At 54.1% G+C, this 14,363-nt stretch overlaps 4 protein-coding genes across 4 annotated transcripts; 2 read left to right on the top strand and 2 right to left on the bottom strand.

Moving 5' to 3' along the window:
• Positions 1–696: 696 nt before the first annotated feature.
• On the top strand, positions 697–3,686 carry N656DRAFT_788358 (cora-domain-containing protein; the record flags this gene model as incomplete). Its single annotated transcript, XM_064816684.1, has 4 exons — positions 697–1,982; positions 2,037–2,609; positions 3,312–3,418; positions 3,517–3,686. The coding sequence occupies 4 exons, from the start codon at positions 697–699 to the stop codon at positions 3,684–3,686; spliced, it is 2,136 nt and encodes a 711-aa protein (XP_064671666.1).
• A 603-nt stretch (positions 3,687–4,289) lies between these two features.
• N656DRAFT_777241 (60S ribosomal protein L25) lies at positions 4,290–5,187 on the bottom strand. The gene is made up of 4 exons (XM_064814785.1): positions 5,119–5,187; positions 4,867–4,931; positions 4,521–4,813; positions 4,290–4,462 (listed from the first exon to the last, which is right to left on the bottom strand). Exons 1-4 carry the CDS (start codon positions 5,141–5,143, stop codon positions 4,375–4,377), a joined length of 471 nt encoding a protein of 156 aa, XP_064671665.1. The 5' UTR covers positions 5,144–5,187; the 3' UTR covers positions 4,290–4,374.
• Positions 5,188–5,518: 331 nt separating this feature from the next.
• Positions 5,519–6,385, top strand: N656DRAFT_706493 (uncharacterized protein; the record flags this gene model as incomplete). Its single annotated transcript, XM_064811358.1, has 1 exon — positions 5,519–6,385. One exon carries the CDS (start codon positions 5,519–5,521, stop codon positions 6,383–6,385), a length of 867 nt encoding a protein of 288 aa, XP_064671664.1.
• Positions 6,386–8,152: 1,767 nt separating this feature from the next.
• On the bottom strand, positions 8,153–9,343 carry N656DRAFT_796597 (2,3-diketo-5-methylthio-1-phosphopentane phosphatase; the record flags this gene model as incomplete). Its single annotated transcript, XM_064817547.1, has 3 exons — positions 8,153–8,782; positions 9,183–9,223; positions 9,301–9,343. 3 exons carry the CDS (start codon positions 9,341–9,343, stop codon positions 8,153–8,155), a joined length of 714 nt encoding a protein of 237 aa, XP_064671663.1.
• Positions 9,344–14,363: the final 5,020 nt, after the last annotated feature.

Genomic DNA, 14,363 nt, shown 5'->3' with positions numbered 1-14,363 from the left:
ATTGAGGGCTGACCACCAACAAAAAATTCCTTACCAAACCTGGACATCAAAACCGTTTTCAGTCTTAGATACGAGGCACCTCTACACAGTAGTAAAATTGAGAGTCATCTCAACTTTTATATCATCACATACGACCCTCTCCTCTCACCCGCCACCGTCGAGCTCATTCCTAGGACAAATTATTCGCCAGTCATCATCGTCTGGCATCGGCTTGGCGACACATTTGCTTAGCCAACACCAGACAGCACAAGCAGGCTTCATCTTACCTTCAAAGGCCACCAAGTTGGCGGGCACCATCAGCAGCAAGGTCTCTTCTCGCCGTTCACTCCTAGGCCCTGAGCTGGTCTATAGTGGAGTGAACAAGCAACCTCCGTAACTGGTCTTGCTCCAGCCGCCGCGCCATTTTGAGCACCGACCCGAAAGGAACTTCGACAACACATACCTGCTGTCTCAACCTGCCTGTTTGGTAGCCGCAAGCAAACATAGTCATCAATTGCGGCGCACACGAGCGTTGTCGTCGCGGACGGCTGCTGGCCGTTCGCTGCCATCCGCTGGTGAAGAAAGCGAACTTCGCTTACGGCAATATGCGCATCGACTGAGTCCTCACGTAGGGGCTCATAGGGCTGTGTTTGACCCTTTATGTTGTGGAAGGCGAAAAAGATTTAACTGGCGACGAGCCATCAAAGCATTGCAGACATGTCCGACCAAGAAGAAGTTGTCGGAAACTCCGGGTATTCGACTCCTGTGCCTGAGCTCGATGACCACCGGAACCAGTCAGCTTCGGTTCAGCGCCCCGACCGAGCTCGCCGGGGCACGTTTGACTCCCTGTACGGGGCATGTCAAATGACTTCCGGGGCTGCTTCTGGCGAGCCGCGTGTGCGCGACTTCGAGGAAGCCGTTGTCGACGACGATGTCCCCGAGCCATCGCCAGCGATGCGGCGCACCCGCCGTCCGACTATCGATTCTATGTCGGATCGGTCAGTCTCTCCACCGAACTCGGTCAAGGCTTTCGCCGAAGCCCGGCGCAGAGAGCGGGGCTTTTCTCTTTCGGAGCCGAAACCAGAGCGCAAGCCCGACGAGCTAGAGCTGCAGCGCACTGCGTCAGTAGCGAGCCGGCCTAGTTTCCGCAGCAGGCAACACACGGTAATGACCGACGATGCTGCAAGCCTTGCCACGAACAAGTCAGCAGAAGAGGATGTCTGTTTCCCCCTGCAGGACGAGCAGAGGGGCGACAATTTGTACATCGACTTTGATTACCTCGAGAACTTCATCAAGGCCGAGAGCGAGGCCCGTGCGTCCGGCCGTCGTCCTTCGGCCATCCGCGTGTTCCCTGACTTGCGACCGCAATCCGATGACGCCGCGACTTCGGCTCCGGCTCCGATGGTGACTGTCGATGGTGACATTCTGAGCATGCCCTACGACGCTGAGAGTCAGCTTGAGAAGGGGGAGGAGGATGTGGAGCAAGCCAAAGCAGTGCAGCAGCCGCCACCGCAGCTGGATCAAAGCCGGGTGAGCTTTTTCTCATCGGCCTGGGAGTCCACGATCCACGCGGCCGACCTGGAGGGCCTGATCCTTCCGGGAGAGGACATTCGCGGGCTATTCAGCTTCCCCAAGGGTGAGACGGACGGCGTCTGGTGGTTGAACATGAACAAGCCATCGGAGGAGGAAGTTCGCGCCGTGTGCCGGGCCTTTGGAATCCACCCCCTGACGGTCGAAGACATTACAACCCAGGAATCCCGCGAGAAGATTGAGCTTTTCCCCTCCTACTATTTTGCTTGCTTTCGGTCCTTCTACATCGAAGTGGACGAGGAGACTAAGGAGAAGGAATTTGTGCCCTTCAACATTTACGTGGTTGTCTTCCGTGAAGGCACACTGAGCTTCAGCTACGCCAACAATTCGCACGCCTCACATGTGAGGAAGAGAATTACCATGTTGAAGGATTACGTCGCTCTCAGCAGCGATTGGATTTGCTATGCCTTAATGTCAGTCTACCCTTCCCTTGCCGGACCGTGACTAGCACTGACCGTGGAATGTAGTGATGACATTGTCGATTCGTTTGCCCCCGTCATTAGCAAGCTGGAAAGCGACACGGATCAGATCGAGGATGAAGTCTTCATTGCTCGGACCGACGACATGGCCCAGTTTCTGCGCAAGATTGGCACTGCGCGCAAAAATACCATGGCCTTGATGCGGTTGCTGGGCGGCAAGGCCGATGTCCTGAGAGGTTTCACCAAGCGGTGTAACGAAAACTACAAGGTGACGCCGCGCATGGACATTGGTCTGTATCTGGGTGACATCCAGGATCACGTTGTCACCATGATGAACAATCTGGGGCACTTTGAGAAGATGCTCTCCCGCGCTCATAGCAACTACCTGGCTCAGATCTCGATTGACGGCATCGCCCAGGGTACCAACACTAACCGGGTTCTGAGCAAGATTACGCTGCTGGCGTCCATCATTGTACCGCTCAATGTGGTGACGGGCCTGTTTGGGATGAATGTTTACGTTCCGTGGAGAGATATTGACAGCCTCGCGCCGTTCTTTGGCATTCTGAGCGGCCTTATTGGATTTTGCGTTATTGCCCTGATCCTGGCCTGGAAATACCGTTGGTTTTGAGCACCCCTGGCACCGCAAAGGAGTGGTCTTTATCTATTTTGGATGAGGATGACTGGGTACGACTGTTACGCCAATGGCTGTGGGATAGAGCGGAGCTGGCTGTTCAGGAGATGAATGGGTAACAAAGCTGGGTACAGCATGTCAACTTCAGACCTAGACTAGATAGAAGAGTAATGGTGCTTAGGGGTGGCACAGGAGTATAGCTACCCATCGAAACGTTGTTCATGAGCCAAGCTTTTTCAAAGCCCATCTGATGTGAGATGTCGCCTGGAGAGATGATGACGAAACATAGCGGGCGCCAGGCCCACGCAAAGCAAAGCCTAAAGGTCTTACTGGCTATCGATTCATCCGCAGGTGCTATTTAGAGCGAACACCAAACACCCGCTGTCGGTGAAACGGCCTAATTTTCCCTGAGAGGCTTGAAACGGACTGGACGGCCCGGATACCTAACTGATGAATGACAATCCCGCTCACCGAACGCCCAGAACCAGTCACATGTAAGGAACTGACATCTCATTGGCCACACACCGAGGTAAGCGATAAACCTCGATGCCGATAACAGCAACACATTCCAAGAAATTCACCACCAGACTTACTCTCACCTACCTTACCACAACAACCAAAGGAAATCTTCAAAGCCGCCATAGCCCGAATACACTAATAAGCCGCTTCAACGTCGCAAAAATGTCGTCCAGCGATTTCTCAGTCGACCAATTCGACCTCGAAAAGCTCAACGAGAAGGACAGAGCCGAGCTGTCTCAGTTCTTTGCCAACGAGACCCAGCGCTCCAAGATTCAATCGCGTACGTAGGCCTAGCTCCTTCGTTCCTACCAAGAAAAAAGAGGAAAGGATGTCCATTGACACGAAAACTGGCATGGCGCAATCACCACCAAACAACAGAGACCCACCACCTCACCGGCTTGTGCTGGAAAAAGTGCGTCACGGGCAGCATCCGGAGCAACGCGCTCGACAAGGGCGAGGAGGCCTGCCTGGCCAACTGCGTTGAGCGGTTCATGGACACCAACTTTGCAATCATGAGGCACCTGGCTAGTATGAGGCAGCAGCAGTAGAGTGGTAAGAGAGATGGCGTCGAGAGAGAGAGGGAGAGAGCGAGAGCGAGATTCAAAAAGGATATCAGGTTTGCAGAGAGGGCAATAGGAACCGAACATCGATGACCTGCCGGGCGAGGCGAGGTGGAAGCAGAGTTGGGAAATGGTATACCCGCTCTCTGGCTCTGGGTGCAGCCGAGCGGACGAGAAAAGGGCGGGATGGGGCTGTTTCCGTGAATCGGGCATTGTAGGGGATTAGGATTCCCGGTCGGTATGGATGCGCCAGCGAAGAACGGTGTATCATACGCCCTGTTGGGAGGGTGACATGTACCCGACTGTACGTTGTATAGTATCAACTGGGTCGGCGGGGATGAGGACTCAAACTAGACAGGCAAGCCGGCGTTTTGGTACACAGATCCACGCGTACCTCGCACCTGGGCTTGATTGCGAGACGGGTTGGTGAACACGTCCTGTCTCGACAGCTACACAGCTTACTGCTAATCCGGCCGACTGGCTAGGTTCAACGACAAGCGATACGCAGAGGTAGTAATCGGGCGGAAATACGAAGGGTGAAATGTCAATTCTTTTCATTGCCAAGTCATGAGCCCCAAAGCCTAGGTATCTGACGCCGATCGAAATGCAATCCATGTCCCTTCGATGATGCCGCATTTTTTTCATTTTTGACTGTCCCAAGTCCAAGTAACACCGTTTAGACGAGGCCAAGCTTGGTGGCCGCAATGTCGAGGGCATCGACATCAGGGGTGAGGCGGGCAAAGGCCTTCTTGGAGCCATCAGGGCTATACCAGATATTAACTACAATTCTCAGGGACGATTTTCAGGCACGGGACGACTCACCGGATCAGGGTGTTGACCTTGATGGTGTCAATGTCATAGAGCTTCTTCAAGGCCTGCTTGATCTGGGCCTTGTTGGCCTTGACATCGACGATGAAAACGAGGGTGTTTTGCTCCTCAATCTTCTTCAGCGCACCCTCGGTGTTGAGGGGGTGAATGATGACCTTGTGCTCATCGAGGCGAGGCTCGTGAGGGATCGACTTGCGCGGGTACTTGGGCGCGCGAGACAGCTGAAGGGTCTTGGGGCGGTGGAAGGTCGTCGAGTAGCGGGCCTTGACCTTCTTGTGGGCGTGCACCTAGAGAGACATCAGTCCTGCGGAGTCAACAAGTCCAAGGAGCAACTACATACACCCTTCAGGGCAGCCTGGGCAGCCTTCTTCGCCTGAGCGCCCTTCCCGGCCTTGGAGGCACCGCCTGTCGGAGAGGAGACTGATCAGTAAAAGCATTCGCCTGAACAAGGGGAAACCCGTCTTGTTCAAACTCGCAAAATCTGCTGCTGCTTTGGTGCATCACCCCGCCGCTGGGGCGACGATGGTGAGGGTGCACATTGAGCGACGGCCGAGTTTGTGCGTGTAGAATTCCATCCTAGGCGTTTATGTACCTTTCTTCGCGTCCTTGGGAGCCATTTTGGAGTATTGTATCGGCGCTGGGCGAAGCTGTCGAGTCGGTCGTCAATTGGGGAAGAGAAACCGAGAGCGATGATTTTTTCAGCCAAAATAGAAATTGTGTGTGCGCAGGAAATGTGGCTAGGTCTGTGGCTGGTGCACTGATGCGCTGTGGGGCTTAAAACGGGTTGAGTCTTGAGTTTCTTGACGCTTGACTCTCGGGCTGGGTGGCTGATGAGTTAACTTACTCTTGTGTTATTCAAGACATTCAATAAGATTTCTGGAGCTAGGAAGGAGGACCTTGAACACAGCTTTCCAAAGGGACTGGGCGTCGGAAGCCGCATCCCGATTCTCGCTTTTCAATGTTTTCCTTCGCACAGGGACGGCCGAAGTTCCATGGCTTCAAATAAGAAAAGAACCCCAAAAAGTCTTGCGGCTGGTCGCCCTCCAACTTTCCATCGACCCAAGTCTATCTCAAGGAAAGCTACCAAGACACTTATCAACCGACTCCATCTCCTGGAGAAGAGAAAACGACAAGCCATTGCGAAGGGCGACAAGGCTGAAGAGGCAGCTATTGATGCCGAGATTCAATCCCTGGGCGGTATCAAGCGTTATCAGGAAGCGAGTCTGCAAGGCCAGCGACATGACAGAGGAGGCGACAGTTCTCGGGTCCTCATGCAATGGCTGCAACCATGTCTTACATCAAAGCCATCATCAGGTCGACGACTTCGCATGCTCGAGGTCGGTGCCCTGAGCACGCAAAATGCGTGCTCAAAAAGCGGATGTTTTGACATAGAGAGAATCGACCTCAACAGCCAAGGGGAAGGCATCTTACAGCAAGACTTTATGCAACGGCCTTTGCCTCGAGACGAGTCTGAGCGTTTCGATATAATATCGCTCTCTCTAGTTCTCAATTTCGTTCCTGATCCCAAGGGACGAGGCGACATGCTCCGCCGGGCAACCCATTTTCTCTTTCCTCCAGGGCAGCACCTGGATAACCCCCAACTAGCCGCCCATTTTCCAAGCCTCTTCCTCGTCTTACCTGCGCCGTGTGTGACGAACTCTCGCTACCTTGACGAAGAGAGGTTGGCTTCGATCATGACTTCCCTCGGCTATACGAAGACAGCATCCAAGACAAGCCAAAGGCTCGTCTACTACCTGTGGAAGAGGGATTCAAGCTGCGGTGGAGCTGAACGGCAATTCTCCAAAAAGGAGATCCGATCTGGGGCAAGCAGGAATAACTTTGCGATTGTGCTTGACTGAGCCACTCACAGAGAGCAGACTCGAACTGGGGTGTGTACGACTGCCTGTCCGAATGGATGTCTTAGACCCAGTCGAAAGGTACTCTCCTCTCTGCGAGCTTGAATGTGTTCCACCACAGCTATTCCACTACAGCTAGACAGTGAAACCTCGAGTTACCAAACCGCATTCCCGAATGCGGCAGACCCGAGTTGTCCGCAGTTCCGCTTCCAATCTAGCCTTAGTGGTCCATCACCTGATTCCCTATCCCACGCCGCCTGGCCACTCAGATGAAGCCATGATCAAGGACAGCATGGTACGGGGAGCACGCCAATACCATCGAGCCCTTGCGGCGGGCAGCCGTCTATCTCCTGGGTGCGGTCCGCAATTCAGCATTTTCCAATACGCTCATTGAAGTGCCAATCCTCGCGACCTGAGCTTGGATTCTAGTGCCAGCTGAAGGAGAAGCCTGCTCTATCGGGTTTAGCAGATCATCGGTTTACTGTCCGAAGACGATACCCCGCTGAGTCGATGAGCTGGATAGCACATGCTTGGACTACCTATACACCAGGATACCTAAGAGAACTTTTAAAGACAAAGTAGCGAGTGGCCGATGCAGCCTGGGCTAGCTTGTCTCTTTGGCGTAGCCAATGTCAGGAGGGCATGGTCAGGCCTAGTATAATATCTACTAGCCTTGCATCCTAGACGCCTTAATGCCGGCCTAGTGTAACTGGGGGTGCCGAGTCTCGACGGCGGCCGGGGATCAGGTCCTCTCAATTCACTCGGCTTCCCTGGTTCGTTACCAGGCCTCTAGAATTATGGGTGCACAGGGTACCTAGCCACCGGGGACATACCGCTGGACGGCGATCTTCCATACCTGTACGGAGTACTTCGTGGAATTGATGCCGTTTGGAAGGTCAGGTTGGTATTGCGAATTCCACAAGTCCAATGGGCGAAGTGCCGTCTAGGGGTTCGACTGATCCCCCCCTTCTTCCCCGCGATCTGTTGGAGACAGAATAGCATAGCCTTTCTGCAGATCAACAAGCCCACCTCCGATCGTCAAACAGTTGACACTAACCGCCGCTGGCAGAAGTGCGACCGGCCCTCGAGACGCACTGCGGTGAACAGCATTGATTTGTCAATCAGCCGCAGGCCTTGATCCCGTGAGAGAAACTCAATTGAGCCCTTGACGATCAGATGACGGCAGTTCTGAGGGGCGCGCGGGGAAGACCGGCGACCCTACATGGAGACGGCTTGTTACGCAAGCCACAATCCTCTTCCCCAAATGTCTGAGAACTGCGAAAATCAGCACATACTTGGCATCGTATCACGCGATCGCACGGGAGGCTTGAAATTTCGAAACAGCAAGAGACTCGGACCTAGGGAAAACTCCAAGGGATTGGGATGGTTATCTCGTGATAACGTTAGCCGGTGCCATCACGTGAGAGCCGGGAGTCTATCGGTCTCCGCCGCTCCGGATAATGGTCTGAGCGCTCAGGGGTTTGAATACAGTACCCGCTCCGAGCCGCTGTTAGCCTCCAATCCAGCCAAAAGAAGCAAATATACCTTCGTACAGAACAGGACGACAATAGGTGCACAATCCGTCTGGCCAGTGAACTGCTCCGGATAGCCATTGAATGCTCAAACGCTCTGGATCGACGATATCAGGTGGCCGCCATATCATGCCGGCGACGGCACATTTAAAATGAGCTATATAGAGCAAAAAAGAAAGTGGGGCTGTATACGGCTGTGCTTAGGAGTTTTGCCAGGGGAGAGTAGAGTTCAGTTCAGCTATAGCTCGTCAAAGCTCTTGATTACCCTGTGCTCTCTCCGTGCTCCTTCTGAAAGCGGGGCATTGCCGGGCCGTTCGACGACGAAGCTCTGCATGCCAGCCTTCTTGGCCGCCTCAACCTCCAGCACATTGTCACTGAGGAACAGCCATTCACTGGCGGGGATGGTCGCGTGCTTGGACGCAATTTTCTGGTAGCTCGATGTCTCGGTTTTGGGGCCGGCATTGACCGTATCGAAGAAGTCGGCTATGTCCGGCGTCAAATCGGCCGGCTCCCCGTTTGTGTGCCTAAACAGGAGCTTCTGCGCGGCCACGGATCCGGATGAGTAGATCATGACTTGGACGCCGCCGCCGTCATCGGCGTTGCGCCACGAGGCAATCTTGGGCGCGACATCCGGAAACAGGGGAGCCTTTAGCTCACCGTTCTTGTAGCCCGATTCCCATAGATAGCCCTGGAGACTCTTTAGGTACGAGATCTTGACATCGCGACTCATGAGGTCCCGGACGTGCTCCTCTAGGGCCGCCGGTGAGGCGGCATGCTCCGGCGGAAAGGCATTCCTGTACGGGGCGAATGCCGGGCTGTCCCATTGTGTCTTCAAGGTCTCTGGAAGTGCTTGCAGGGCATAAGGGAACTACAATGAGACGGTTAGCTTTATACATCAAACATGTCGCATCGCACTACGCCATATAATGTAAACTTCAGACTGAATGTCCAGCCGGCTCCCACCCCCGCTGGATCATTACATGGCTTTAGGGCGCCCAGGGGTGTGGTGTCAATAATAACATCGGCAGCAAATCACACGCTCCCTGCCCCCCAGCGCCTGTCTGTGGCTGCTGTGGCACACCAAGGCGGGCGGGTAAACAGCGAAGGACAGGTTGGAAAGGAGGGGTAGATCCCGCCGTGAGTGGCCGAACCGTATGTGATGACGAAGGGTCGAACCACGGCCACAGAGCCAAAGTGAGGGATGTGGTGTTGAACGGTTGAGAGGGAAAAAAGGATCTGCTGATGTATCTGCTTCCCGTTGGACTTACAAGAACGTCCTTCACGAATGAGATAGGGCAGACGGTGCCCTCTGCAGAAGAGTCAGGATTGTATTAGCCGGTTGAGGAACCTTGGACGATTGAGATCCAACAGAACGGGCTAAGGTACCAATGTCCAGCAGCACCACCCGGGGCCTCTTTGGGGCCGCCATACTGCTTTTGCTACGCAGGAGTTCGATGACAGGGGTTGCGAAATCCGGCACGGTAGTGCTAAAACCGGACTCAGGGGAACGGGGTGAGAACAGCCCGGGAGCGGAGGGGCGTGCCGGCAATCGAGGCCGACGAGCTGCGCACGGCGCCCACGAACTATACAGGCGGTGAAGATGTCGGTAGAGAAGAGGGAAGCGATGTTGCCCTCTGAGTGGATGGTGATATGCGCGGTCAACGACAGGAACGCAGGTGGGAAAAAAATATGCGGAAAAATTTTCGCGTCGCAAGCTTTCAATTCGACAGCTGCACCACCATCGCCGGATTATCTGACCCAGTAAAGGTGTAGTGTAGCATATCAGCCTGGAAGGCATGCAGGACGAAATTCATAGTGGCAGGGTTGGGGTTGAGAGCGGCTGTTGACAGGCGTTCAAAGAGCAGCAGGAAAGGCGGTCAGGACATGCTCAACCAACCATCCATGGATACAATGCAATGAATGCATGGCCAGCACTAACACCGGTAGGGGCTTCCCAAAACGGAGAGGCTTCGAGACTTCAAATCTGAATCCCGTAGACCTGCAGGAGACGTGCATACATGAAGCTGCATGTCGCCTATGCGATTTTGTGGAGAAAGCACAGGACAAACCTGTCTGGAGAAGAGGACGACGGCAGGTGTTGTGTGAGCGCGATGCACCGCCCCGTTGGCGAGTCGACAGCGCGCCATGGCACACAGACAGTTATGTACCAGAGAGACATAGTGTGGGCGGACGACGGCAGTCGACGAAAGCGACAGTACGCAGTGTGGACAGCAAGCCGATGCCCTCCCTTGCGTTCCACCACGGATCACCGCATGTCTCCCATTTCAGGACAAGCGGGTACCAGAGTTCGGCGACAACCAGTCTGGCGTGCAGCGGCAAAATGTGATGCTCAGCTTGGTTCATGCGGCAACCCGAACGATAAGAACTGGCCACCTCGGACGACAGTGTTGGTCCACTTGATAGATTCGTTCTGTTTGTCTCACTGGTGCTCTGTGACTCTTTGAGACCCAAAACTTCAAAATTCCAGCGCGACATGATTGGGTTGGTAAACAGATCGGCTATAGCAACGGCCCTTCATGTCAGCAACACCACTTGCACCGGTTGATATAACCACCGGCAGTACTTCACGGAGAAACGTTCAATGAAGGGCCAGTAGATAGTAAGTAATTCTCGGTCGTCATATCGGTTGCCATCGTTGTCGTAGTTCAAAGGAGGTCGAAGTGGCCAGTTGATAACGTTATGATCTGGTCCGATCCAAACTACCGGTATGTATCCGTAGAAGAGGGGCAGTTTATCAATCGCAAACCCAAGGGCGCCACATATCAAGTGTCTCATGCTTCGTTGCGGAAGGACCCTGAAAGAGTGGCTGTAATAAGACTGCCGCCTTCTGGAACCGATGTGCCCGCCACTCCAAAGGCACTGTGGGTAGGCAATCATTCTTCCTCCGAGCACTGAATGCAAAACACAACAAATTCGAAGACACTGGGCTGAAATCCAACGACAGTCATCAACGACAGCTGCACGCAATTTGGCGCTTGACAAGAGGAAAGGGCCTGAGACAGCGATAGGACCCGACCCCTCTTGCAGATCAACCGCTCGCTTCCTTCTCGGTTAGCGCCCGAAAACCTGCATGTGAGGTCGCCTTGACAGTAACAGTGGGTGGGAGGGCGATGGACGCGTGTGGTTTAACGCGACAATCCAGCGGACGCACCTTTTATTAATTTCGCTGATAAGTGCTAGACCGCTCGATGATGAGTTTTGGTGCATCATCGGTAGTACCTGATGGTTGCCAGCAATTTACTCGCCATCTGTGTAGGGCCAATTAATGGACAGATATGAAAGATTGACCAACCACTCCTCCTTCTTAGAGCGTTACTTTGCTTCGTATCACCCACCCTACATCTAAGGTATGCAGTACGGATGCACAGAGTCGGTGGATAGGTAGGTTTTTCCATCTCTGCTCTAGCTGGCTAGCTATCCCCAGTGGTAAGCGGTTTCAATTCTCAGACGAAACACAGATTGGCCTGCCCGACTGCTTAGGGGTACGTATCCGTACAATACAGCTGATGATGGGCATAGGTCACACGACGTCAAAACGGGAAACAGGCGGCATTGCTATCGCCCGATTTCTCTATCAGATACCTCGATGGGCACCTCCTTATCGATTCAACGGAAGAGACTGTGGGGTTGTAGACGAAATGTCTCCTCAATAACCGCTTCCGTTCAAGCCCGTTAGGTGTGTCTACCAGTTCAGGGCAGAACAACGCCCTTGCTTTACCACGCCGCGTGCGTCTCTGCTCACTCGCTTGCGGACAGCTGGGAACCAAGCTTCTCGATGGTCGCGCCCCGAGACTGTGGCCCAGGGAGCCTCTAGCCTGTTTTGTGTTTTGTGCCACAGACACTAGAAACTCGAGAAACTACAAACCTAAGGTACTATTTTGGCAGAAACGGCGTGCCCGCGCCGCAATGCAGGAGCGAATGATGAAAGGGCGCCATGCAGCCAGAAAGGAGTGCATATCCAACCCACCAATGATTAATGCTGCTGACTGAAACGGAAACCGCTAGAAGGAAACGACCTATGTAACTGATGACAACAAAGCAATAACGACTGTTAGCATTTGCCTGCCTCGCCTGCCTGAGGCTGCAAGCTCCGAGTCGCTTCTTCCATCCGTTCCGTCAGCAAGTTACTGTGCACTTACGCAATCACGGAGCGTTTGATCACAATCAAAGAGTGTCCACATTTGCGCTCCACTTCATGATCTTCATCTGCTGCAACATTGCCAATTGCCCATGGCGGAGTTCCCCATAAGTTGGAATTTCAGGGTTGTTGCCGTCTGGGGGATGCATACCCTTGGCCTTCGGGCAGGGTTATGTGGGGCACGGATTAGTGACGACGAACGTGGCCTCACCAGGGGCGTTCAAGACAGGGCGGCAGCAAGGTCGAGTCCACCGGCAAGATGTAATGGTACCCGATTCCAATGTCCACGACTGTGGTTGGTGAGCTAGATGGTACAAACGACGCTCGAGTTGGCGGTGTAGCTGCTAACCACACGAGTGCTTCGGCCAAGGGCCGCGACTGGTACACCGTGTCAACGTGTCTGAAAGGATGGCCGGGTTGGCCGTTAACGTTTGTTAACGTTATCTGCGATTTCCTCCGATTTCTTTGATTTCTTCGATCTCTCTGCTAGGTAGACTGCTAGTGGACCTAGCCCGTTCCATACCAGGCGTTGATCGAATACGGCTAGCTTAGCACACCACATGTGCATTCAACGCCTGAGGCATAGCGGTGTGCTGTTGTGGCAGGGCTCACTCGATGCCCATTCGTCGTCATCTTCCGTGGTTTGGTCCTTGGTTTCTACAGTACCAAAACAATCAGCGACACGTTGGCCATTGCGGGCAGGCCTGACCAAACACACAGTGTTCGCCCTTTCCCAATCCCACACTCGCGATCGTGGGCCATTGGCCACAGCACCCTTGCCGAGACCCTCCGTGGCAATCACGAGTGACCTCCTTGTTGAGGCCCATTCCCCTTTGATCATGGCTCAGCCCACTTTTTTGACGGCATTCTCGGCCAGTCCTCCCTCAGCGTTTCTGGGCCTTTCCATCCTCCTGCTGCAGCTTCTGCCAAATGCTTCCTCATCCCCCACTGGCACCTCTGCCAAATCGCTTCAGCTGTTCCCCAACTCCTTCCCACCGCCTCTTCGCCTCTTCGTCTGCCACCCTCTCCTTTGCTGTCGTATAATTCCTGCATGCCATCGCTATCGCTGTCATCGCCGCCATTGTTGTTGTCCTTCTCACCGCACTTGCCACTACCCTCAATTCACGACCTTTTGGGGCTTCCTTGTTTGGTTTGAATCAAGTCAACAATACGAGACTGCGACTGCGACCGCTTCTTGCCCTGCGCTGCGGAATCTACGAGCATTTGAGAGAGAAGACTTGCTGGGCACACACCGCTGAGATTCCTGCCAACCTTGATCTGTCTCGGCTCCCCGCCAGCAAGCACCCGTCTCCCTCTTAAGACGACCAGCTCGGCTCTCTCCTACGACATCCTCGGAGCGTCTGGCATTCGAATTCCTTCTCGAGTCTCCATCAACCTACCCACATCAAGCAACGCTGCAGCATCTCGTGCAACGCCGCGTGGCGCCTCCAGCACTCCTGACTGCCCCTGGACCCGGTCGTCCCACACTTGTCCGATTTCCATCAACCCCGAGCATTCGTCGGCTCCCGATCGGTATCCACTTGCTGTGAATCACAACATCTCGTCTGCCGAACAAGGGGGTCGAAGAGTCATCTCTTCGTCCACCTGTTCCCCAAAGACCCCCTACCCTCCGCATGATTTCAACGGCGATCAGCCAGGTGTTCCAATAGCTGCAACTCGTTCTTCGGTTTGCTGTCTGCCACCTGGTCTCACTTGCCATCGTCCGACTCCGACTAGCCTACTCACCACTTCACGCCGCCGCACACTTGACGATACGCTGCGCCTGCCTTCCACAGCCAGCTATCCGCGAGTACACCCGTCCCTCGACGGCAGCGGTCCTATTTCCTCGCAATCAGGCAACGCTAGACTTGTCTGACCTCGGGAGCTCCCTCAGTAGCTACCTCTGAGCTAGCTCAACCCAACAACTACTCGTCACTCACTCCCAATTCTGCATCGATGTTATAACGACCCTTTCTTTTGTTTTTGTTTCTGGACTGCGAGTCCGACTCCTTGACGACCCTCTCCAACCTTCTCTTTTTCTTTGTCTTACCAAAAATACCCGCCCATGAGCCTCGGATAGTGAACGACTCAGAGCTGCTTGTGCTTTCTTTCCCTTGTGCCGCTTTGTCGTCTTGTACATCGTACCTCTCTTCTCGACTCTCCGGTTTCGGTTCTAAGCACGACACTTCACCTGTTGTGCAATCGACTGCTAGATCGTGTGTATACATCGGTTGTCTCGATAAGACTGGACTCGATCGAGTTAGACGGCTTCTAGGCGAAGGGGGGAAAC

This window comes from Canariomyces notabilis, assembly GCF_033297395.1.
Source record: "Canariomyces notabilis strain CBS 508.74 unplaced genomic scaffold N656scaffold_6, whole genome shotgun sequence".
Lineage (NCBI taxonomy): Eukaryota > Fungi > Ascomycota > Sordariomycetes > Sordariales > Chaetomiaceae > Canariomyces > Canariomyces notabilis.
The sequence above is the reverse complement of the archived record's forward strand: the minus strand, read 5'-3'. Positions and strand labels throughout refer to the sequence as shown.